Below are 26,606 nucleotides of genomic sequence, written 5' to 3'. Positions count from 1 at the left end.
TATGATTCGTGTGAGCTCTGGCTTGAGCCACTGTTCAGTTTGTTGGGTAGTCATTTTTCCGGATTCCCCAGAAATCTGTGATCAACACCTCAAAACTGCAACTTTTTAAAACTGTGTTAACCGAATGGGAAACGTCCTGTGTACCTGCTTGTCAGTTATTTTGAGCATATCTAGGAGCATACCACAGGAGGGGATGTTGAGCCTTCTTTATAGCCAGCTTGCCAGTCTTTTTGGACACCACTTTTCCGTGGCTAGCCTTTGTTCCCCTTTCAGGGTTAATGACCAATGAAGCATCTAAATAACAAACAATCCCAAAGGAAGGGAATAAACCATTCACCATTCACAGTATGGTTAACCCATCTAATAACCAGTATCTGTAAACAACTATTTGTCAGGCAAGTTGGAATACCCTTGCCTGAAAATATTACACAAGAGGATTTACCTTTGAATGAATTCCAGTATTTGGACTTCCTCATCTTGATATTGTGGATAAAAAAATGTAGAAAGTGGCAAACACTGCAGCAAGTCCTGTGATAAAGATACACAGATAATTCAGCCTTCAATGCTGACCATCCCTCCAGTCATAACTTGGTCAGTGCCAACTGATGCTTAAAGACATATTAGTTCAGCAAATCCAGTCTTTCATCACCAACTGAAATCCTAAAGTAGCAAATATCAAAAACAGCAAATCATGGACTGCACCTTCATTACTAGCTTGCAACACAATCATAGCTAATTTTCACTATTAGGCAGCTATAATGTAATCCTATAGTAAGTGTAGATGTAGAACTCAGGGATTAAAGTATTCCGGCACTGTGCCGGATTTCCGGCGTGCGGCGTTTGGCTGCGAAAAAAAATATTTTATTAAATTTTATTTTTTTTAAACACGTCTCGATATCATCACCATCACTTTCGAGTTTATGAGTTCGTCTGCCAATGAAATGAAAGGAGCACAACTCTCCCGCTCTCAAAATAACATTATTAGCCAATCAGAAGTAGATTGGGGTGGGTCTTGGGGGAAAATGTGCTTCAAACACCGACTTTTCTCTATCACTCTGCCTAGCGTAGATGCCCGAGTAGAGAGACATCACACCAAAGGAGAGTAGGATGGAAAGTAAGTTCATGAAAATAAATGGCGTTGGGCATGGGTAGAAGAGATGGGAAGGGAAGGACAGTACGCCTTTTGGTAGCTGGTGTAAGAAGTTAAGAGAAGCAGGTGCTTGCTTCTGCACTTTGTGCTCGAGAAAGCTAATATATGCAACTAGCTCTCCAACACACAACGCCTTTACCGGGAGCAACATCCACAGCTGATGTACCTGCATCAATAACTGACCGTGTGTGTGACGTGTGTTTGACTAAACTGTCAATATCCAATCGGCATGCCGCTATTTTAACACACACGGCATAACACCAGAGTTTAAAAGACGTATTTCGGAAAAGCTAAAAAAAAAAAAACGGCATGTTTTCCTTAAATGTCGACGAAGCCACCAACAAGTACATCGACAAAGTCCTGTTTTGTATTTATTTCCTAACATTAAAGTTACCAGTTCTTGTAACATTTTAATGTTTTGTTTGTTATTTATTTTATTGATATATTCTCTATTAACAAAGTAGGCCTAATTATGGAAATGTTGCAATATAAAACTACATTATTATCTACAGTTCACTGTTGCACTTTAAGTAAATCGCTGTCCTTTTTCATATATCCTCAATGAAATAGTTGCAAATCAAATCTTCTTCCACTGACATACCCTTATATCATGTCACCTTGTGATTGTAGGTCATCTTGTAACCTTTCAAGGACAAAGCTTAGCAGCAAAACTTGATATCAAAAGAAATCGTGAATGCTACATGTGTTAGTACCATATTGTAGTGAGGTGGAGGACTGTTGCTGACCTTTCTTGGGATTGCAGTTTCAAAAGTCAAACCATAATCTGCAATCATTCATTTCTAAATGTTTGTTTGTTTGTTTGTTTTTTTTTTTTACCCTGCGAATGTGTCCATGCCTAATTTTACAGGTTACTGTTAATGCTCAGTCTCCTTTTCTGCATCACATTTGAGTTATTCCCTGTATTTAAGAGAAATACTCTTTGCTTTGTAGTTCTATTTTGAGGAATTGACTAGCTTTTATTTAGTTTTTGTGTGTTTTTCAGGTGTTATCAGGAAAGCCTTGATTTATAGAAGCTGAAAAAGGCCAAATGAAAGAATGCATGGCCTCAAATATAATTTAAAAGCTTCATTGTAGGTCCTTTTTATTACATCAGTGTCTCTCAAGAAGTCAAACAGGACGAAATGCTATAGTAACCACAGTACAAACAAATCAAGCAGTTGCAGTTCTATTTTGTTTTTGTTCATGTTGCATTGTTCAATGTATTCTTCATGTTTTTTTTCACTGCTAGTTTTAGTCTTAGTTTTCATTTACTATAACAACTGTTCTGTATCGCAACATTTTTCTTTTCTGCATATGAAACAGGTCAGCATTTCAGACTATGTAGGCAGCTGGATATGAACCAATCCTCACAGAGCTCCCAAGGCACCTTGTAAAAGTCCAGACTTAAAATGTGTTAGTGAGTCTGGTAGTTAGATTGTGTGTGTAGAAATTGGACTTGGGATCAGATTTTATGATTCTGTTGTCTGCCTTCTGTTGAGGAAATTGTGTGTGCGTGTGTGTGTGTGTGTGCGTGTGTACACACACAGATGATTTAATGGAGAGAGGGGACAGGGTTATAAGCACCGGGGTATGTATCTATTTGACACTTATGAGCGGTGTGCGTGTGTGAGAGAGGGAGAGAGAGAAAGAGACAGAATTATGTGCACAGGTGTCTGTGTGAGTTATGGGTGTGTAGCTGATGATGCAAGCAGATGAGAGATGGCATCCCAGTTGGTGTGTGTGTGTAGACCTCTTTCCGGTATGTGTTATGCCTCCAGGTTCAAGGAGCCCTCCAAAAACACTCTACTTCTCTCACCTTTTTCTTATGTTTTATGTGTGCGAGCAAGAGCATTTGAGAACCACAGTGTGTGAACACAGACTCATAACTGTCTATGAGACAGTGATAAAACATATTCCACCAACTCACATACACATGGCCACAAAAATCTAAATGGATACATTTATATCTATTCATATATGGATAAATCATGGTAAATAAATACATGAATAGATATAATACACAACACTTTTAGAGGTATAAGACAGAGCGTATTTTGTATATGTATGGTTTATGTATGCAAGTGTGGCAGTAGTGTGTACCCTTTGTGTGAGAGTGTGTGTGAGTTTGTTCACACATGAGTGTGTGTAGACTGCACTCCATGAACCCTGCTGTCAGCGTCGTCATGACAGTGCCAGAAGATTCTCTCCTCCCCTCCACATTTCTCAGCTGTCAGGGGACATTACATCTGCACATCTCTGCACTGCCTCCAAGGTCTACTCACAGTTCTTTGAGAGTGGGGCTTCTACATTCACACACATTGCAGCATCCAAACTAGTCAGCTGTGAGAAGTTGATATCTTTAAATTAAGCCGAGATCTGATGGGAATTCAACTTTTTGAACACTATATGTCGCCTGTGTTACATGAGGGAAGGACTCAATGGGGTCTTGAAGGACTCTCAACCAACACTGGAAAAAGGTGTAATATTTCAGATGTCCTTGTGTCCTCAATTTCAAGAACAGGTTAAATTAAAATGTATGTCAAGGGTGGGCTGTAAATCTTGACAAATGTTCTGCAACATGAATGACTGAAAAATGTGCAGAGCCTTTTCCAAGTGAGGTCTGCTACACAGTAACAATCATTGTTTTGATTGTATGTGTTTGGTATTGCTTGTTATCCTTGTTAATGTTGCAAGACTCCACAGATGTACTATTGCAATTCTCTATTCGAATCCAAAATGGTGAGGAGGCGCGTGCTCATTCTCCCTGTTTTCCTGAAAAGCCGATCCTCTGATTCCATTTAATAAGTACTTGTAAACCGCTACCTATTTGGTCTCCTCAAAAAAGTAGGCTGCGCAATCAGACTCTATGGGCCATCTGTCGCCTAGAGCCCAGATTTCAGCGCCAGCTCTTTTCAACGAATCATGACGGTAGGCGGCAGCGTTGATCAACTAACAGCCTACGTCTCTGTGGATAAGAATGAAAAGTAAAAAAGTCTACTGGTCCAGGCCTCATGAACCACTTGCCATTTCGGGTCTCGCTAAGGCGGACTGAGGCTGAGGGGTCGGCCATCTCACTGGAGTACAATGTGATATGTGCAATATTGCTAATTCGACAAAACATTGGCATCTTGACACTTTCCTGTATTTTGAATGCATGACGCTGACGAGGGGGAGCAAGCCTATCGGATTTCTTCAGAGTGTTAATAGGGACCAATCTAACGCTGCATCCTATATAGGTTTGCCTAAAGCATACGCTATAGGCAAGGGCTGTCTGCTGACCTAAGATTCAAAAAATAATTGTCACATTACACCAAACTGTCATATAGGCCAGAAACCAATTCACGTATAACGTATTACGTATAACAGCCTTGCCTGCTTACAAATACCGAGTAAAAGAGGTAGCACTGGCTACATGAGCCTGTCATCATCCTACCTGCTTTCCTCTAATCTGCTCATTTGATTATCTTTGAGAACCTTAATCACCTGGGATCAACTGTTGTAAACCTGGTCACACCTCCTAGAGTAACACCAGTGAGATTTACAACCGAACATTTATAAATAACAAACGCGTAAAGGCCTCTCATGTTCGTACAGTTTTACAACCGCTACAGTTACATCCAACTCTAGGTTCAAAGGCTCTATGTTTTTTCCGTCTCTTGGGTGTTCAGTAAGATCGACGTCGTGCCTGACCAATCAAAAAGGTCCATTGATGCGGTCACTGTTTGAGAGGGCGGGGTAGAATGCCTTGTTGTGACAAGATAGGTTGTCTTCTCATGTCTATGGTTTGAACTGTCCACGCACAGAGGCGTCACGTGTTCCTCCCCCTTTAGAACGACTTGGATTCGGCTCCGGGATTGTAGCTCCCCCATACAAACACAGACACGGTGCCTTGTTTTGGTTTTCTACTGGATTTACAAACTGTTTGGATGTTGGGTAAAATCGCACAGGCTGCATCGGATCCAGATATTGGGGAACTTTCTGTGCTCCAGTGTGAAGATGAGACATCGGATGCACAGATTTTTCAGTATCTGTTTTTGGTAGATTACACTTTTGTATTCGCAATAACATTCAACGGCGCTGAGGCAAGCTGCTCGCTAGGCTAAATGGGGTCGTACGCTGACTGTGCTTGTTTTGATAGTGCATTTGGAACTCCGGACTGAAGTGAGTTCCCCCCCCCCTCAACCCAATAACCTTTTTAAATTTTATGTTTATCCAAGAAATTTGGATTAGTGGATGGAGACTTAGGATGACATTTAGTACATTTGTCACAGTTGAAAATGTAACATGCGGCTAAAGGATTCGACAAACTTAAACACTGTACCGAGAGTATTGAATAAGTCCGGTAGCTAGCATTGCTGTTGGCACGGCGCTTTCAGCTAGCAAGCTAATTTAAGCGTTTGCCTGGGCAAAATTAGCCCACAAATCCAAGCGGGGTAAAATCGCTTGCAATTCATCAATGTGGAAAGTAAATTGAATCCCAGTGGTCCTCTGTTCTGTGTTCGGCATAAGTGTAGCTTTAAAATAGCTCAACTCTTTTGATATCGTCTAACTATATAATTTCCCAAAATGGCTAGTCCAACCTCAGAGCAGGGTTGTTTTTCGGACGTAAGAAAGGTGGGATATTTAAGGAAGCCTAAAAGCATGCACAAGAGGTTTTTTGTCCTGCGCGTCGAGAGTGCGGCGGGACCATCCCGGCTGGAGTACTACGAGAATGAGAAGAAATGGAGACACAAGTCCGGAGCTCCTAAACGTTCCATACCGCTGGAGAGTTGTTTCAACATCAACAAGCGAGCGGATTCCAAAAACAAATTTCTGGTTGCTCTATACACTAAGGACGAGTACTTTGCTATTGCTGCCGACAGCGAGACCGAGCAGGATGCCTGGTACCAAGCACTGGTAGACCTGCACAACAGAGGTAAAATCCACGACACACCCGCAGGCAACGGAATAGAAGAGGATAATTACAGCGAGGCTTCGCCGGGACCTGCCTTCAAAGAGGTCTGGCAGGTTATTTTGAAACCAAAGGGCCTGGGACACACGAAGAACCTCATTGGGATTTACAGACTATGCCTGACGAACAAAACTATCAGCTTTGTGAAGCTGAACTCAGACGCTGCTGCCGTTGTTCTGCAGCTGATGAACATCCGCCGATGCGGCCACTCTGAGAACTTCTTTTTCATCGAGGTGGGGCGCTCCGCAGTGACCGGGCCCGGTGAGTTCTGGATGCAGGTGGACGATTCAGTTGTGGCACAGAATATGCACGAAACCATCCTGGAAGCCATGAAAGCAATGAGTGAAGAGTTCCGGCCCCGCAGCAAGAGCCAGTCGTCCTCCTCTCACTGTTCCAACCCCATCTCGGTGCCTGTACGCCGGCATCATCATAACAACCCCCCGCCAAGTCAGGTGGGAATGGGACGTCGCTCGCGGGCGGAGAGTGTGACCGCCACATCCCCAGCCGGTGCAGGGAAGCACAGTCACTCATTCCGCGTTCGTGCATCCAGTGATGGGGAGGGCAGCATGTCGCGGCCGGCTTCAGTGGACGGTAGCAGTCCCAGCAGTCCCTGTATTGGCGGATCACGCACGCAGTCCTACCGGCAGCGTGCAGGGGGGTCTGCACGTCTACACCCACCCCTCAATCACAGTCGCTCTATCCCCATGGCATCAAGTTCACGCTGCTCCCCGTCAGCCGTGAGCCCTGTCAGCTTGTCGTCCAGCAGCACCAGCGGTCATGGCTCCACCTCTGATGGTCTGTTCCCACGGCGATCCAGTGCCTCCATCTCAGGGTCGCCCAGCGATGGTGGCTTTGTGTCATCGGATGAGTACGGCTCGAGCCCCGGAGACTTCAGGGGAGGAGGGTTCCGGAGTGCTACACCTGACTTCCTTGGTCACACCCCACCTGCAAGGGAGGAGGAGCCTTTGGTTTCGGATTACATCACCATGACCCAGACACCGCGGCGACCAGACGACCCTGAGCCAGAAAAGAGCTTCCGCAAGCGAACCCACTCCTCAGGTGCTGCGTCACCCCCGGTGACCTGCCACCATCAGAAGACGCCTTCTCAGTCATCGGCGACGTCGCTGGAGGAGTATGCAGTCATGCTGCCCGCTTACCCCTGCACCCGCACCACCCCTTCTGCCCCAGCAACGCCCTCTCCCTCACCCTCATTAACATCGGCAACCTGCCGGCACTCTGCATTTGTTACCCCACACTCATACCCAGAGGAGGGGCTAGAAGTGGTAGGGGGTGGGCCCTCAGCCAAGGATGATGGCTACATGCCCATGTCGCCTGGTGTTGCTCCCACCTCTGTCATCTCCATGACAAGAGTCACCACAGGTACAGTGTCTGGGGACGACTACATGCCCATGAGCCCCAAGAGTGTGTCTGCACCGCAGCAGATCGTCAACCCCTCACCGAGGCACCGTCTCCATGAAAACGGTGATGTGGATCCTAGTGGCTATATGATGATGTGGCCAAGCAGCAGCTGCTCACCCGACGGCCCTGGAAGGCTCTTGAACGGTGGCGTTTCAGCGGGCCGTGTGACAGCCCCTTTGGCGCCCCCTTCAGGCGACTACATGAACATGTCTCCCGCCAGCGGCTCAGCAACCAGCACCCCTCCAGACTGTTACTTCAGCACCGGCACAGGTGGATACTTCTCCCTGCCACGCTCCTTTAAGCATGCACACCGCAAGCAGCCTGATCACGCCTCCTCCTCCTCATCACCACGCCTGTCGTTAGGCGCCGGGCGCCGTGCCTACACCGACTCTTCTTCCTCCTCTGCTAGCAGCGATAGTCTGGGTGGTGGTGGTGGCGGCGGTGGAGTCGGCGGCGGCGGCAGTCACGGCAACAGCCAGCATCCGACCCGGCAGCAGCCGCCTCTGGGCCGCTCCAAACGCCTGTCAGAGACGGGGGAGAGTCGTCTGGCGCGACCCACACGTCTGGCCCTGGAGGGGGGACGGGCGAGCACGCTTCCCCGCTCACGCCAGACTCCCTACCAACCTGAGCCCCGCAGCCCAGGAGAGTATGTCAACATTCAGTTCAGCGATCAATCCTTCACCTCCAGCCTTGTAGCTCTCTTCCCTGCCGCTGAAAGGCCTGCCTCCTCTGATGGATCAGCCAAGCTCTTCCCTTCCTCTGATAGGGTAGCTGAGCGGTTCCCGGTCTCTAAAAAGCCAGTTGAGCTCTCTGCCCCACCTCCCTCCTCCACTGACTACATGAACATGCAGTTAGGGTCTTCAAATGGGCTTTCAGTCACGGAGGTAGCGACCTCTGACATCCATGACCTGTCCGACTATGCAGTAGTGACCCCTGGCCCAGTTCCTCCCGCCTCTGCTGCGTTGCCATGCGACAGCATCTGTCAGCGCGACTACCTGAGCATGCAGGTCTTCTCTGGATCTCCCGTGATGCTCCTCAACCCCTCCTCCTTGCCTGACGACCCGCCCACTGGTCCCTCCACCCATTCCATCTCGCCCAATGGCAGTGAGATGCCGGGGATTGGCGGCCCACTGATTGGCCCCCTTTCTGGCCTCAGCGCCTTCACACGTGTCTCCTCAGTAACACCCCCCAGCCGAAGCCAAGGCATCACCAAGGTGATCCGTGCCGATCCCCAGGGGCGGCGGCGACACAGCTCGGAAACCTTCGCTTCCACGACGACCAAGAGCCCGGTCGGCACGGCGACCACCCCAACGTGCCCTGCCACAGATGAAGTAAAGCGCCACAGCTCTGCCTCCTTTGAGAACGTCTGGCTTAAACCCGGCGGAGAGCCCATCTCCATGACGACATCCCCAGCGGCAGCCGCTGCATCTGCGGCTGGCACGAGGAGATCAGGGGGAGAGACGAGTCCAATGGCGGCCCTCCTGACCCGGAACCAGAACGGGCTGAACTACATCGACCTGGACCTGGCCCACGGACGTGAGCAGCTGCCGGCTGATTGGAGCACGTTCAGCACCAAGGCTGGAGATGTGGGAGTAGGCGGATCATCTGAGGAGCTGAATGCCTACGCCAGCATCAGCTTCAGCTCGCCACAAGAAAACAGAGAAGGTGAGTGTGTGTGTTTGTGTGTGTGTGTGTGTGTGTGTAGTGGTACTGTGTGTATGATGCAGAGGGTGTGTGAGCTGATGTGTGTCTTTGTAGGCGTTTTGTGTGTTGCAGAGGGAGATGGTGTGTGAGTGGTCTGAGAGAGAATTGGGGGATCATAGTAAGTGTGGGAGTTTATAAGAGAGGGTAAATGGCTGGGATCTCGATGTTGGAGAGAAAACTGATCATCATTTGGTGTGTGTGTGTGTGTGTGTGTGTGTGTGTGTGTGTGTGTGTCAGAAGGAGTAGGAGCAAAAACAGACTGCACATCAGATATGAATAGTATAAACTGTGTGTGTGCTGACACGTGAATCCATGTGAGAAGTTATAGAGACGTAAAGAATAGTGATTATATTTTACAACACTGATAATTGTAGGTTTATGTATGAGCCGACAAACACCGTGATCGTGTGTGTGCTGACTGCTGTTTTCTCTGTGTGTGTGCTGGAATGTGCCTTTGGTGTTATTGTTTACAGGAGACCTGCATTCATGCGTCTTGGTGTGTGTGTGCCATGGCTGTGTGTGTATGTGTGAGAAATGGAGACAGGCAGACTTGGGTTATATCAGATACAGCATCTGTGTGTGTGTGTGTTGAATTTTGCATACGGTATGAGTCCTGTGTTCAAGCGTTAAATTATGCATATGACAGAGACATTTAATCAAAGCACAGCATAGTGGCTGTAGCAGTTAATAGAGCCACATCCAGGGATGTTGGAACTAGTTTCTGGGAGGGGGTACAGTAAATGGGTGAGGGAAGGGGGGGGGTGCGTGGACTACTTCGCCCGTCGCGCATCACAGACTACTGTATTTCTATCCTGGTGCCCCACCCTGGACAGCGCTGTCCAACACAGCAGTGCTGATCAGACTGAGCCTGACCGAAAGCTTTCATTTCAAATATCAAATCATTTGAGTAAGTATGCAGCTATTAAGGAAAAGTAGACAGTAAGATTTAGACGTTTACAAAGCATCTTCATCATTCTGACAATAGCATAGCACATGTCACGCATGCTCATATTGATCATGGAATCATAATCAAATCCGCCAATAAAAAGTCAAACGTCATTAGGCAAATCGTAGGCCCTTGGAAATACACATATTAGTAGCCTACTTGAACGAGAGACCACTTCTGACTGAAGGCTGACTATTCATATACTCATATATCTAAAAAAATAAATTGCGTGAAACAGAACACGAGGCCAAACTCCTCCAAAAAAATAAATAATTTGGAGCAGTAAATGGATGCTGTCGTAGGGGAGTGGTGGTTGCACCCCTTCTTCCGACGTCTTTGGCCATATACATTATCTTCTATAGATTGGACGTTGACACATACGGGGCCATTGCAGGTACTGTCATGCAAACAGGTTTTAGTGGGGGGTTTTCCTACTTAAAATATATGTGGACTTTGTCCTGTTTCCACTGCCTCCATAACCTCCCCTCTGTCTTTGGGGTGCTGTAAGGCCCAAATGAAAGGCTGCCACAACATATTGCCTTACAAGAACTTCTAGAATCTCCGCGGTTGCCATGCATCAGAACTCCGGCACCGTGTGTTTTTTTTTTTTTTTTCCCTCTCCTCCTACCATCTCTGGCTCTTCAGAAAAATAAAACCGTTCCTCACAAAAAGTTCTGGAGCACTCTGGACCAGTCCTCGGTTTGGTTCTGCACGGTGGGAGAACTTCAGTGGGAGAGTCCGTAGCTGTTCTCAGGGGAACCCAGAGCTAACAGAACCGAGCCCTGAAAGGCCTCATTGTTCTGGTGTCGGTGGGCTGATCACAGTGCTGCAGTAAATCCTGCACTGCATGGAAAAGAGTGAGGGAGGGAGAAAGCACCATTCACAGACTGAGCACACTGTCTTTAATGTGTGCGCGTGTGTGTGTGTGTGTGTGTGTGTGTGTGTGTGTGTGCGTGTGCGCGTGTGCGTGTGTACTCACAGGAACTCCATAGGGACACGTATGAACGTCATCAGAGAGGCTCACTCCTTAACAAGGTGAATGGTGGGGTTTCTACCATGCTTTTACTGTGTGTGTGTGTGTGTGTGTGTGGGTGTGGGTGGGGGGTGTTGTTGTGTGGAGGTAAGTGCCATGTGGAGAGGCCCTTTCTGCTGCTCTGTGTGTGTGTGCGTGTGAGGGTAAAGAGGCCCTTTTCCTGCTGGGTGTGTGTGAGCGTACGCACGCTTGTTAGGGGAAGTGTTGAATAATTCAAACGCGTCTTGGGTCGTCCTGCAAGCATTCTCTTATCTATTACCCTCTCTTTGTGTGTGTGTGTGTGTGTGTGTGTGTGTGTGCACTCTGACTCTCATGTGTTGAAATATTTGTGGTTACATGAGCTATGTATATGAGCGTTAATGTGAGCCTTCATGTTGCCTGTATGTGTGGTTCGAGAGAGAGGGCCATACAGGGGCTGAGCTTCAGTGTTGCGTAACTCCGGCAGTGTGTTTGTTCTTTTCGGGGGGACCCCCCCCCCCAAACACATGCACACACCGCTACCCTAAACTTCCTTCTCACTCTCTGTACATTACCCCCAGTGGCCCCCCAACAGACCCACAGTGTCCCTCACACACACACACACACACACACACACACACACACACACACACACACACACACAGTACATGAGCTTATGCACGTATGCTGAACGCATGTTGTGCGTCACACTCTCTTAAAGGTATTATAAAGAAAAACTTAAATTAACAAAATGATCTGCCATGGTCCAAGGTCCATGGTAGCGCCTCCCATTAGAAGCCTCTGATAAACTACCTTCGGTAGCTTTTGTGGGCAATCTAAGTGGGCTTTGAAGCGCTTTCTTCAGTTGAGACACAGCCAATGTGTAGTACTTAACATTAACATGAACGGAATGCATCAGCTCAACATGTCCACACACACACACACACACACACACACACACACACACACACACACACACACACACACACACACACACACACACACAGCACTGTTTATTTTTCTGACATATTTGTCCAGAGAGTGAAAGAGTGAGAGGGAACATGCAGGAGCAGGCCCATCCTGTCTGTGTGTGTGTGTGTGTGTGTGTGTGTGTGTGTGTGAGCAGGGACGCATAGAGTTTAGCCCCGAGGTGTGTGTAAACTCTTGTCAGTGTGCAATTATAAATGTTGGAATGGTTTATGGAGCTGAACACATGCCCTTAAGGCACAGTCTTCTCAATAGGCACTCTGCATGCCACAGCAGTTTGCATTATACGTGGAAGAAGGGAGGAGTTCTGGAGGAGGTGGGAATCTACTGCACTGAGCACTATGCTGGTGGCCTGTGTGTGTGTGTGTGTGTGTGTGTGTGTGTGTGTGCTCTTATGTGGACGTAGAGACAGAGACCATGAGATGAAGACAGACTTGAAGTGCCATGACGGAAGACCGTAAATACTTGGGAGAAATACTTCCAGTGCTGCAGGTCTGATCAGGCCTGTAGCATTGCCGTCACCATGGGAAGCATTGGCAGCTGTGGTCCTGGCTGACTCTAGATCAGTCCTTCTACTGCACACATGGTCAGCATGGAGGTCAGACAATTCATGGCACCAAGCTGGATGCTAACTTGGTTTGCGTTTGTGTGTGTGTGCGTGTTTGTGTTTCCATAGTCTTTTTTTGTCTGTGTACGTGTGTGAGTGCATGCCTAAGTGCACGCTCATTCCACAGACTGTAGACATTAATGCATGCCGCTGTGATTGTATGTGTCTGTATACGTGTGGGAATGTGTGTGTGTGTGTGTGTGTGTGGTGTTGTTGCATGTGAATGAGAAGGTCTGTGGCGCCACGACCCATTCCCCATGTCTCATTGGTGGCCCATGGCTCAAGGCCCGCCCCTGCTGGGCTCCCTGTGCGGTCTTGGTGGCTGCCAGTCTGTCTCCATGGCAACGCTGATTGCCATGGCACAGTTGTAGCGTGTCACAGCTGATTAGGAGGCCACAGGCTGAGGCGCCAGGGGGGTGACCGGCTACTGTGCCCTGATTGGTCAGCTTCAGGGTGGGGCGGAGTGAGAGGGTTTGTTTGGGGGGGGTGGAGAGTACCCCCCACACCCCTGCCCACCATATTGGCCATTTTGGGGTCACACTCTTTGTTGGTGCAGCTCCCATAAACACACACGCTCACACAACACACACACACACACACACACACTCTCTCACACACACACGCTCACACACATGGGGACACGCATAACTGCTGCTGCCTCAATGTTTCTTTTTAATGGTGGACCATCTCATTCCTTCTTCCTGTGAATCCATCTCGTCAGTTACCTTTTAAAACATGTCCAACTCTCTCTTTGTCTGTCTGTCTCCCTTTCTGTTCTGGCTTCTCTTTTGTTCTTTTTTTTCTTTCTTTCTTTCCCTCTCTGTTGGACAGAACTCCTTTCATTTCTTTTTTCATTTAGCCCAGACAGACAGATAGTTGGGGTTAGAATATGTGAGTCTTTAGGGTAAGAGGAGAGAAAGAGGAGTTGATGAATGCACTTGTGTGTGTGTGTGTGTGTGTGTGTGTGTGTGTGTGTGTGTGTGTGTGTGTGTGTGTGTGTGTGCGGGCAGGGTTGAAAGCCGTGTTGAGTGTGATATGTGTGTTTAGTGCACAGAAAGGTAATGTGTTTGTAAATGAAAGGGGTGGGTATGTACACACTTGAATTTGTTAATAATGTCTGTGTGCGCACATGAAAGGGAGAGGAAGAGAATCAGGATCTCACACAGGTCTCTGATGGGGTGCTGGAATGTGTATACATGGGTAAATGAGTGTGTGTGTGTGTGTGTTGGGCTCCAGGGCTGGACTTCAGTGGAATGTAATGGCAACCTTTGTGCCCGTTTTACTGAAAGCTTGTTAAAGAAAGCCAGCTCTGAGAAAGAGAGGGAGGGAACGAGGGAGGAAGAGAGAAAAAGATATACAGAGAGAGGGAGGGGGAGATGGAGACAGAAACAGAGGGGCAGAGTAATGCTAATTATTCTAGCCGTGCTGTACTTTTACTGTGCTTATAATAGTGTGTGTGTGTGTGTGTGTGTGTGGCCCTCTTGCGTAACACATGACGTGTTTTTAGATTTTGTGTGGTGGTTTCTGGAGTGATTTGCTTTAAATCCAGACATCTCAGGGTTAGCAGCAAGCTGGTCTCACAAGGACAGACGTGACCCTGTCACCTCAGGACGGGAGGACACGTCTGCTGACAGCTTGAACATTTTTGTAGAGCGGATGGTGACTGAACCCACTGCTCTCAAGCCTCCGGCCACAAGCTTTCACTCAGACATTCCCCTACCACACACACACACACACACACACACACACACACACACACAATGCCTCAGGAGCACTGTGGCATATCCATGAACAGGAGTGTGAATCGCTGACCCCACTAGAAGCCATCACAGATGGATTGCTCTAGAAATTTCATAAGCTGAGAAACATCCCATCGATTTGACATACCAGCATGCCTTCGGTCAAACTCGCAGTGGTCGTCTTCAGACTTATGTTGTGGAACACATCAGACTCCAGCCTGATCCCTCATACAATGAATCCAGAAAGTATTCAGACCCCTTTGTTTCACATTTTCTATGTTGCAGCCTTATGCTAAAATGTATGAATACTTTCTTTAATGCACTGTAGGTCAGGGTCAGTCACTACATAAACTCTGGAGCAGTTGTGCCCCTGATCTGTGACCACAACCATCAGGGTCAGACCTGTCCCAGGGTCAGCCGACGTCTGCAGCCATGTCCATCCCTGGACCAGTGTACGTGTACCAGTGACCACACGTAGACCAAGTAGAGAGGGGAATTGACTTGACCATCATAGTTTTGGTAAGATTGTTGGGCATTTTGGGTTGCCTGGATCTGTGATCTGATTGGTGTGTGTGTGTGTGTGTGTGTGTGTGTGTGTGTGTGTGTGTGTGTGTGTGTGTGTGTGTGTGTGTGTGTGTGTGTGTGTGTGTGTGTGTGTGTGTGTGTGTGTGTGTGTGTATATGAGTGTGAGTGTGAGTGTGAGTGTGAGTGTGAGTGAGGGAGAGAGAGAGAGAGTCTGGGACACATTGATGGGAAACATTTAGTTTCTTCTGCACTCAGTGGTTTGGATACTTGCTCCAGTGAATGAAAAGTCACTGTTTAAACACGCACACACACACACACGGAGCATGGGGTATTTATGAGAAAAGTGTGACTGTTGGAATGACCATCTGACGGGCTATCTATAGATTGTAATGTGACCAATAGATTTGATGCCTTACATTATTTCCTGTGTGTTCATGAGGGAGGGTGGTGGGTGGAGGGAGTTGAAGGGTCATCTAATGATTTGATGTATGTGTGTAATTCAACATATGTGTATGTATTGTTTTTGAGTGAGTGTGTGTGTGTGTGTGTGTGTGATTTATATTTGGTTTACTGGCATACATCTCCCCTGCTGTTTGTTTTCGGTGTGTTTGTTTAGGCAGTGTTTGTGTTCCGTTCTGGTGTGTGTGTGTGTGTGTGTGTGTGGTTAGGGCCGCTGGCTCTGCTCGGGATGAGATCTCCTCAGCCCAGTTGGACCCTACAACCCTGTGTCCTCAAATTGCCTCTTTCACTCTTCCTCCAACTCACTCACTCACTCACTCACTCACTCTTCTACTCTCTCTCCCTCTCTCTCGCGCTCTCTCTCTGTCTCTCTTTCTGCCTGCTGCTGGCTGGTCAGCCAGTGCACAGATGTCCGGCACAGTAAGAAAATTGCCAAGCAAGAAGAGTATAGTAGTTTTCAGTCTGGATCAATGTATAGATGGACTGTGTGTGTGTGTGTGTGTGTGTGTGTGTGTGTGGTTGGTTTGTTTGTTTGTTTGTTTGTGTGAGTGTGTGGTTGCCATATGCTGGTCCATTGGGTCTACTGGCATCTGGTTTTTGAAGTCGGATGTGGCCTGTGTAGTCGTTTTAAACTGGTTTAGTTCTCAGTGCTCTTGACTCATGCTGACTCATTGTAGCTATTGACCTCATGTGGTCTTGAGTAGTCTTTTAATCAGGCCTGTGCTTGTTAATGGCAGTCTGGGAGGATCTTTAGCCAGTGCTGCTCGCCCTGCAGATGGTGGGTCTGGTGTTTACTGGTCTGTGGCGCTCTATCACTGCAGGCTGGTCGAGGGGAGTTTCTGCTGCTTGGTGGCGGCTGACTGTCCCAATCTAGGACAGGGAACGTGAGGGAAGAAAAAGAGCCTTCTTTGGGTGGGAAAGAAAGACAGAAGGAAAGAGAGAAAGGAAGAAACAATTAAAGAAAGAAAGGAAGAAAGACGGATAGAGATGGAAAGAGAGACATCTAGACTGAGACCCTGAGAGAAAAGTATTATACATTTATTTATATATATATATATATATATATATATATATATATATCTCCCTTTTTGTCTGTCTTTCTTTCGTTGATTCTTTCTATTTCCACAAAACAAAGACAGGGAGGGTGAAGGAGAGAGGACAGCCGTAACTGGAGGCTGTCCAGGGGAAGCCTCAACAAACTGGGTTGGAGTTATTAGAAGTGCTGTGTGTGTGTGTGTGTGTGTGTTTGTGTGTGTGAGTGAGAGATGCACAGCTCTCTGGTCAACATATGTCTGGATCCCTGCATTTGACTCAGTGGCCTGAAGCCAGCAGGCTCACAACATCATTTCCACAAGTGCTTGTGTGTGCGTGTGCGTGTGCGTGTGCGTGTGTGTGAGTGAGGTCACAGCAGTGGAAAGTTTTTCTCTCAAGTGCGTCCGCTCAGGCATGCCTGTGCCTGGAGCGCGTAGTGTGTGTGCGTTTTTCCTTTCTTCTTCTTCTTCTCTCTCTCTCTCTCTCTCTCTCTCTCTCTCTCATTCCCGCTCTCACTACCGCAGTGTGCAGTTGCTTCTTTTGTATTGTCTTTTTTTTAACTAGCACATGTTTGTGTGTGTGTGTGTGTGTGTGTGTGTGTGAGAGAAGGATGAAGACACGGGCTCTAAGGTGTTCTGACCTCAGCAGAAATGCGTTTGCTGCAGTTACGGTCTGTACAAATGTCATGTTGCCCTTTGTACAGGCCACCTTTATATGCGTCTCTACAGGTTTTGCACAGGCGTGTGTGTGTGTGTGTGTGTGTGTGTGTGTGTGTGTGTGTGTGTGTGTGTGTGTGTGTGTGTGTGTGTGTGTGTGTGTGTGTAGAGGGCTTCTGGGGTCCTCTCAACTCCTTACTGGGCAGGAAAGATGGGAAGGTGGTGGACTAGGAAACTTCCCGTGTTTGTAGGGGATTTTACAGTTCTGAGGATGAGGGAACCCGAGAGAGGGGGGATGTGTGTGTCTGTGTGTGTGTGTCTGAACTTGCTGAAGTAGGCAGAACATCTGGTGCGTCTGTGTCTGTGTTTGTGTGTGTGTGGGAGAGGAGTGTTTCCCTCAGTAAATGGAATGGTATTTGGCCCTGGTTGCCGCTCCCACATCAGAGGAGTGGTGATACAGGCGCTTTGTTCTCTCAGGACCCCAAAAAATAGGAGCTGTCCTGGTGATCTCCTGTCAAAAAACAGGGGGATTGTTGGAACAAGCAAAGAAAACGTGGCATCAGTGTCATCGGTCAAACCCTTTCAACGTGTGTGTGTGTGTGTGTGTGTGTGTGTGTGTGTGTGTGTGTGTGTGTGTGTGTGTGTGTGTGTGTGTGTGTGTTTTTTGTTGTGCCTCTGGCTGAAGTGTTTTTAACAAGCATTTGTGGAAATGCCAAAGGAATGTGTCATTGTCATGGGAGATCGGAGTGCAGTTAGATGTGTGGAAAGGTGTTTGTCCCATATTTGAGGTCTGTCATAAAGGTGCGGGTTGTGCTGTGAGAAAGAGCTGACCAGAATCGTGTGTGTGTGTGGTGGTCCTTGAGATGCATTTCTCCTTGTCCAACACTCAACAGCTAGTTCAAACAACTCCAATAGGTGTCATGTTCTCATCATCAGAGGCTTGAACCCTTTTATGTTGATAAACATCTTGAGATGTTATCTGGAACCCTGTATGACTCATAGATAATGAATGCCACTAATTACTCTTTCATTTATGTGCACTTTTGTGGTAAATATTTACCCAGTGAAAAACACATGAGCAACATCAATGACTAAGCAGACTGAATGACTAGACTGCAGAACTAAAGACTTGAGTTACATTTAAGCGCTCCACCATTAGTAATGTTATTGAAATGCTCAAAAAGACCTCACAGTTGTGTGTGTGTGTGTGTGTGTGTTTGTGTGTGTGGAGAGAGGGAGAGAGAGAGGAGTTGCTCTCAGCTCACAATCAGAGCACACTGGAAATATGAGGCATGTGGGGAACGTTTAAATGCAAGCAGTGTGTGTGTGTGTGTGTGTGTGTGTGTGTGTGTGTGTGTGTGTGTGTGTTGGGGGTAGCTCTGTGTTTGAGTGACATTAAACAGGAGGGGTATTAGCCTATTAAGGGTAATTGCATTCACCACCCACATGACACACACACAGAGAGACCCCTCTGAAATTTCTATCTGAATATGACCCAGCCTCTGACGTTGAACGGAGGGAATCTCACACACATCTGTGTGTGGCAGTAACTCTATCGTGTGTGTGTGTGTGTGTGTGTGTGTGTGTGTGTGTGTGGTGGGGCAGCGGGGGGTACATGCTAAAAGTGTCCCCCTCACTTCTGTTCCTTGGCACTGCCTGCTTGCATGCCACTGGTCGTGTGAGAGAGTGTGTATGACGTTAACTCATTCAGTGGGCAGAGGATTGAGTAACATCGCTCCCACACACCCTTATATGGGGCTCCACGCCGCCCTTTAGCTTAAGCACAGGTCCTGTGTGTGTGTGTGTGTGTGTGTGTGTGTGTGTATTAATCCTCTCTGGATGTCCAGCGCTGAAGTAATATTAAATTAAAAAACTATTAACAAACACATTCATATACACACAAACTATGCCATGACTTACGCTGAGTTTAAAAGAAGATATGCACTTACGTGTATTGTTTTCATATCAAAGACTGTTTGTGTGTGTGTGTGTGTGTGTGTGTTTTAGGGCGTGGGGTTGGGTAGGGGGAAGGGGTGCATGAACACCACAAATGAACACGGTGTGCACACTGAAATGTCAGATTTACCTCCCCACTCTCTTTTCTTTCTCTCTGCCGCTGTGTCTTTCCCTCTTCTTTTCGTGCTCGTAAGTGCATGTTTGTGTGTGTGTGTGTGTGTGTGTTTATACACAGACTGGTGGCTTATAATTTCATACTCTGCCATTTACTATAATGCTCTGGTTTTGTAAGTAAAGAGGAGCCAGACCTAAAAATTTCTCATCTATAAAAGATGTTGACGTGCTTTGGACCGCCAGCCACTTTCATCTGCCTGAGATGTCACATACAGACACACACACACACACACACACACACACACACACACACACACACACACACGTTGCACCCACTGCCTTTTCTGTGACGGTATATTTAGCTGAGGTTTCACTGAGTGGGAGTAAGTTGGAGAGATGGTTCAGGCGTGTGTGTGTGTGTGTGTGTGTGTGTGTGTGTGTGTGTGTGTGTGTGTGTGTGTGTGTGTGTGTGTGTGTGTGTGTGTGTGTGTGTGTGTGTGTGTGTGTGTGTGTGTTTCCTCTGGCCGAAAGACTCATTGGTCTCCCAGCTGTGTGCTTTGGCCCTTTCCCTTTTTTTCCCTCCTCCCTCTACAGCTGCATGCTGAGCTCTCTCTCTCTCTCTTTCCCTCTTTCTTTCTTTCTCTCTCTCTCTCTTTCCCTCTTTCTTTCTTTCCCTCTCTCTCTCTTTCCCTCTTTCTTTCTTTCCCTCTCTCTCTCTCTTTCCCTCTTTCTTTCTTTCCCTCTCTCTCTCTCTCTCTCTTTCCCTCTTTCTTTCTTTCTTTCTTTCTTTCTTTCTCTCTCTCTCTCTCTCTCTCTCTCTCTCTCTGTATTTAAACACACTGTGTTCTTTTGTTCATACCACAGAGACCCGCTCTAGTTTACCTGCGCAGCAAGGCCCACTGTTTGAGGCCCTTGGCTGTTTGTTGGTGTGCATGCTCTGGCGGCGGTTAGGGCCGAACGATTAATTGCATTTGCGATTTAATCGCGATATGATAGAACGCGATTTTCTAACCGCAACGTTCGCGATAAAAAACGTGATCTAAAAAAAAAAATAATAATTATTATTTTTTTTATTTTTTTATTAAGATGGTAAATTTTGCACACAGTGTTTAAAAAGTGCATGCCTTGTGTTTATTCTAACAATTACTTTGTTTAAATTACTTAAATGCACAGTGGCAAAGCCACCGATTTGTTGTTCTTGATTCTGTAATGAGCAGTTAAATAAAAATTGAAATTGTGGGAAATAATATTTTACACTAAATGTATCTAATATTGTGTTGGTCATATTGAAATCATTCATTACGATTTGTTGGGAAAAAAATTAGGATAAAATAAAAAAATCGCATATTAAATCGCAATCGCAATATTGGGGTGAAAAATCGCAATTAGATAATTTCCCCAAATCGTTCAGCCCTAGCGGCGGTCCTACCCAGATCACTGTAGTTTCTCGAATGGACCTGGCACTGATTTGGCAAGCTTTCCTACTTGAGCACAAACAATGTGGTGCTGCCATTAAAGACATTATAGTATAGATGGCAAACCCATTGGTCAAAAACCTCCTGATGAACACATTCAGAGAAACACACAAAAAATATCCACATTTGCAGTCATACAGGCTCAGTGATGGACACGATGAGAACCTCTCTCTCTCTCACACACACACACACACACACACACACACACACACACACACACACACACACACACACACACACGTGCTGGCATACCCACATGTGCTGGCATACCCAAAATTCCATGAAAGCAGCAGAAAGATTTGAATTAGAAAATCTGAATCAGAAAAATGATCAGGAACAGGGAGAATACTGTATGCCACGCAGCAGCTCAGAACACTCACAGGTACACACACACACACACACACACACACACAAAGCCTAGGTACCAATGCATATGCAAACACGCATACACAAATAATTATACACACATGTACGCACAGAGACAGATATGCATGCACAATATGCTTGTGCGAAGAGTTCTTTTTATATGTGTGTGCCACTGAATGTTGTGTCCTGGCTTGGATCTCCTAATCGCAGACAGGAGTACAGTTGCATAACAAAAACACACCACAGGCCTCGGTGTGTCTGTATTTGTGTGTGTGTGTGTGGGAGAGCTAGACTGTCACTCTGTCTGTGTGTGCGTGTGTGTCTGTGCCTGAGTAGATTAATGCTTAAGGACAGAAATCAGGAACAGGACATTTCCTGAAATCACACTGAGAGCAGAGAGTGCATGGGTAGGAGGAGAACTAGCGACTTCTGGCCCTGCCAGGTGGTGATGTAATAAAGGCGATGATGTCATAAAGGCTTGGCCCCTCCCCGACTGTCTGGCCAGAACGCTGTTGACGGTTTCCATGGAGACAATCGTGTCTTGTTTACTGGGATTTGTTGCCAAAAATGTGTTAGCCAGCATGTGAGGATCGCAGCTTGGATGGATTTGTGTGTGTGTGTGTGTGTGTGTGTGTGTGTGTGTGTGTGTGTGTGTGTGTGTGTGTGTGTGTGTGTGTGTGTGTGTGTGTGTGTGTGTGTGTGTGTGTGTGTGTGTGTGTGTGTGTGAATGCCAAATTAAGTGTTGTTGCCAAATTGTTAACATGTCTTCTGTAATGAGATCAAGAAAGATTAAAAACTTATTTTTTAGTTAATTGAATTGATAGTGACCCTTTGTATGACACCTTTGGATGTGTGTGTTGAGCTGATAAGCTATCTGTTTTTTCCTCAAACAGCTCACTCAGTTTGTATGTGTTTATGTCTGAATGTATTTTGTAAAGGTCTAAACTTTCTCTCTCTCTCCTCTTTTGCCCTAGAGTGAAAATCTGGAACTGATGCCTCTTTGTGTCCTCAAAATTCATTCTGAATGAACGCGACTCCAGTAAACCAGACCTCTGGAAAACATATATACCGACCTCACAAAGCCTGGACCACAGCAGTAACAAACCCACACACACCCACAAATGGACCATAACCAGGGAAACCAGTACTCACCTTCAGTCAAGCCAGTTTTACCTCAGTAAACCTGGACCTCAACACAAACTTCAGCACCTCAGAAGCATCAACCACAGCACCAAACCCGGACATGTATTAACCTCTGGACCTCAGCCGAATCCTAGACCTCAGAACAGACCTGGACCTCATACAGCTGTGTGGAGATCAGGTGGCCAGTGGCCACTTCATCCACGCATCTTAGCTGAACTGCACAGGCTATCTTTTTTCTCTCACACACACACACACACACACACACACACACACACACACACACACACACTGTAGGTACATCACAGCTGCCATTCTGCTGTGAGGGTAGCCATTGGAACAATTTGAATTATATGGTACTCCTAATGCAACACACATACGTGTGCACACACACAAACACACACACACACACACACACACACACACTCAAGAGAGTGGAGACCTTTACTTACCATGAGGTACATGAATACACTTGTACATGCTGAGGTGCTCTCCATGGTACACACATATGGTACACACATATGGTACACATACACGGTACACATACACATATATGCACATGTTTATGCACACAGGTACAGACAGACTGACACACACACACAGGTACAGACAGACTGACACACACACAGGTACAGACAGACTGACACACACACAGGTACAGACAGACTGACACACACACACACACAGGTACAGGCAGACTGACACACACACATGCTCATGTTTATGCACACAGGTACAGACAGACTGACACACACACAGGTACAGACAGACTGACACACACACAGGTACAGACAGACTGACACACACACACACAGGTACAGGCAGACTGACACACACACACACAGGTACAGGCAGACTGACACACACACATGCTCATGTTTATGCACACAGGTACAGGCAGACTGACACACACACATGCTCATTCTGCAGTCACTGTGATCCATTGTGAAACCTCACTCACACAGGCCAAACATACTATTACAGCAGGCGGCAGCGTACAGCAGCCTAGAAATGGACCTGTACCTCTTCAGCCTTCAACAGCAGAAGCCATCAGAGCAGAGCAGAGAGTCTGCTGCACACCCCTCTCTCTCCCTCCACTTTAGGGAATCACATATATCCACATTTTGATTTTATATTCAGCCGTTGGTTGTAGTCATATTTTTGTCTCTGGGTTTTTAATCAAATGTTTTTTGTTTGTTTGTTTGTTTGTTTGTTTGTTTGTTTGTTCCTTTTAAGGCTTTCCCCCATTCAGCTTCCAAGCCTATGCACCTCTGTAAAGAACACAAGCATTATGATACCTGTCCAGGCACAGGCGTGTACGAAACATATCACAGAGAGACTTTCACAGTCGGGCTGGTGCTCATCATCAATAATAATAATAATAATAATAATCAGTCATTGTGTTCAGCAGCCATCTTGTTTTGGCTACATGGTCATGCCAAGCACCCCTGTTCTTCCGTGAGGTTCCTTTTAAGTCTGGGGCCGCCTGAGGCAGGACCGGTAACCACGACCGGTAACTGTGCCTCACCAGCAGTCACGTCATGTGATTGGACAGTAGACCTGCGTGGCGTTTGGACCATGGAATCTGAAATGGGAAAACCATCCAAGATGATGCATTGTTTTAAATCTTGGCCATGTTCCTCATGTACCCGCATGGTACATTGTTTTCCTGTTTCATGTCCAATGATCACGGAAGCTGAGTAGTTCTAGAGGCATTGTGTGATGTCACGTCACGGCAGTCCTGCTGCCTTCCCGTATCGACCATCATTACATTGTCATGTAATGGCTTTGGTTCTCACGAGCATGTCACCATGGCTCCAGTTGACATGGTACGACAGGTATGCAATAAGAGTTTATGCCAAATGGAGAGCCATTGAAAGGCTTGAGGCCGTTCAAGTCACTGTGGCTGAGGCTGGGAAGCCAGTCAGAAAGAGCTGCATGCACCTTTTTTCTTTTTTTTTTCTTTTTTTGTGACAAGTGACAAACTTTGCAAGTGACAAATGGTGTCACAGCAACAGGTCAACATAAATAAGTAATAATAATGATATTATTAATAATAATAATAAGTCATAAAGTCACACTTGCTGCTGAAAACATTGACAAAACAATCTGTAAATTATTAAATATAGGCATGTGGTTCATTTTTTGTTTTGTTTTATGAGTATTTAAAGTTTCTTGGGTTTTAAATGTTTCATTTTTTTTGTGTCTGCGGGGGTGTAGAGCTGAGAAAAATGAACGTGTTTCTGAGAATGACTGACACCTCTGCTCTCTGTGTCAGCATCGCCAGCTTCTCGTAGTGGTACTCATTTCTCATCAGGCTCACTGCAACCCTTGGATTTCTTTGTTTTTTCTTTTTCAGAGGTGATCTCTTCAAAACGCTGCAAAGTACTCTTGGTAATGACCCCATATATCTACCCATCCCAGCTAACCCTCATTTGTGGCCAGCAGGGTTGTTCCTGAGAAGTTTCCAGGTCTCTGTTTTCTCTGAAACCCTATAGGCCGACAGGGCGTGTCAGCTGTTATCTGATAGGCTACAGTTGTGTGTCCCTGCAATCCAGTAGGCTCTGCTTGTGTTACAAAGTAACCAGATAGGTCCTGGGGTTTCTCTACAGAACACAAAGCCAAACGCCACACTACTTAACCAACCATTGTCTTCCACTGTATATAATGTAATGTAAAAGAAAAAGCAAAGGCAAAATTGAGGTAAAGGATGGATGTTTTGACTGCGTGTATGTGATCTAATGAATGTTTTTAGCACATTGCTGGATGGGTGAATGTATGTAAGAATGTATGAATGAATGAATGAACGATCGAAACATTTGAGTGAATAAAGGAATGAAACTAAAAGAATGAACAAAGTTGTATAAAGACTGATACATACAGCAAGACGCACCAGCAGAGGAAATGGGGAGAGGGGGGTCACCCCCAACCTACCCCCTTTGTCTCTCTCTTTCTTTCTTTCTTTCTCTCCTCTGGAAACCCCCAATCTGTAATAAAGTAGAAATGTTTATCTTTCCTTCCATCTGTTAGTCTCTTTTCTTTTCTGGTTTTAATATGTCGGCGCGGGATGAAATGCCTCAGAGGATGGAGAGCAAGGTGGTCTCTGAGTGCAGATGAGGATGGGGTGTGTGTGTGTGAGAGAGAGAGACTGAACCTTACAGTGGTGGAAGATGTGTGTGTGAGACTGAACCTTACAGTGATGGAAGATGTGTGTGTGTGTGTGTGTATGCTGCATAGGGAGAGGGCTTGTCTGGGTTTTTATTTGTTCCCCCAGTGATGGAGGAGCCAGGTACAAGTGCAGACAATGTTGGCAGTGTGTGTGTGTGTGTGTGGGGAAGGAAAGAATTACACAGTGAACGGCCAGACCTGCTCCGTGAGCTTTTCATTCCATCCGACTTAGATCATTGCCAGAATCCTGGGAACCCCCTTTACATTTATGTGTGTGTGTGTGTGTGTAGAACTTGATTCAATGCATATGGCTTAACAGTCCAGTAGTGGTGTATGAAGAAGTTTGTGTGCATCACAAACCGTCCCCCTATGAACCCAATGCCCCCCGCGCCCCCCTTACATTGAGAATGGGGTGGAGACAGGTCTATGGGGATGTGTGTGTGTGTGTGTGTGTGTGAGAGCGTGCATGCTTATAGAAGCTGAAAACTGAAACAGACAAAGCCAGCAGTTTGAGAATGAGGTCAGACAGAAACAAAAACTGACGAGAGGGGAAAATGTGTGCAAGGGACATAAGTATGTGTGTGTGTGTGTGTGATCTGAGAGTGTGTGTGTGTGTGTGATCTGAGAGTGTGTGTGTGTGTGATCTGAGAGTGTGTGTGTGTGTGTGTGTGTGATCTGAGAGTGTGTGTTTGTGTGTGTGTGATCTGAGAGTGTGTGTGTGTGTGTGATCTGAGAGTGTGTTTGTGTGTGTGTGATCTGAGAGTGTATGTATGTGATCTGAGAGTGTGTGTGTGATCTGAGAGTGTGTGTGTGTGTGTGTTTGCGATCTGAGAGTCTGTGTAGTGGCTTAAACTGAGCCATGGTTCATCCAGACTTATGGCGTTTCCCTCCCCCAACCACCCAGGCGTCTTCCCCTCAGATGCCCAGGCGTCTTCCCCTCAGATGCCCTAGGCGTCTTCCCCTCAGATGCCTTAGGCGTCTTCCCCTCAGACGCCCAGGTCCACAAGCCCTCTCTGGGGACATGTCCTCAGGTCTCCTCCTGTCCTCTTCGCAAACTCAATTATCCTGGATCCACGCGACACTCATTCTCACTGTCTTACAAGTCATGCATTGCCTCTGTCTCTCACTTACACACACGCGCGCGCGCACACACACACACACACACACACACACACACACACACACACACACACACACACGTGTTTGCACACAGAAGAGAGC

General features: G+C 46.6%; 1 protein-coding gene across 2 annotated transcripts; it reads left to right on the top strand.

The window, feature by feature from the left end:
- The first annotated feature begins 3,337 nt into the window (after nt 1–3,337).
- Nucleotides 3,338–22,802, top strand: irs1 (insulin receptor substrate 1). Of its 2 annotated transcripts, XM_042708671.1 has the most exons (3): nt 3,338–9,185; nt 11,152–11,205; nt 22,052–22,802. In XM_042708671.1, exons 1-2 carry the CDS (start codon nt 5,717–5,719, stop codon nt 11,160–11,162), a joined length of 3,480 nt encoding a protein of 1,159 aa, XP_042564605.1. In that variant the 5' UTR covers nt 3,338–5,716; the 3' UTR covers nt 11,163–11,205; nt 22,052–22,802. The 2 variants fall into 2 exon arrangements, with proteins under 2 accessions (XP_042564605.1, XP_012693373.1); XM_012837919.3 differs by lacking the exon at nt 11,152–11,205.
- The last annotated feature ends 3,804 nt before the right edge of the window (nt 22,803–26,606 follow it).

Source organism: Clupea harengus, chromosome 9 (genome assembly GCF_900700415.2).
Source record: "Clupea harengus chromosome 9, Ch_v2.0.2, whole genome shotgun sequence".
NCBI lineage: Eukaryota > Metazoa > Chordata > Actinopteri > Clupeiformes > Clupeidae > Clupea > Clupea harengus.
This window is presented reverse-complemented; position numbering and strand designations above follow the sequence as displayed.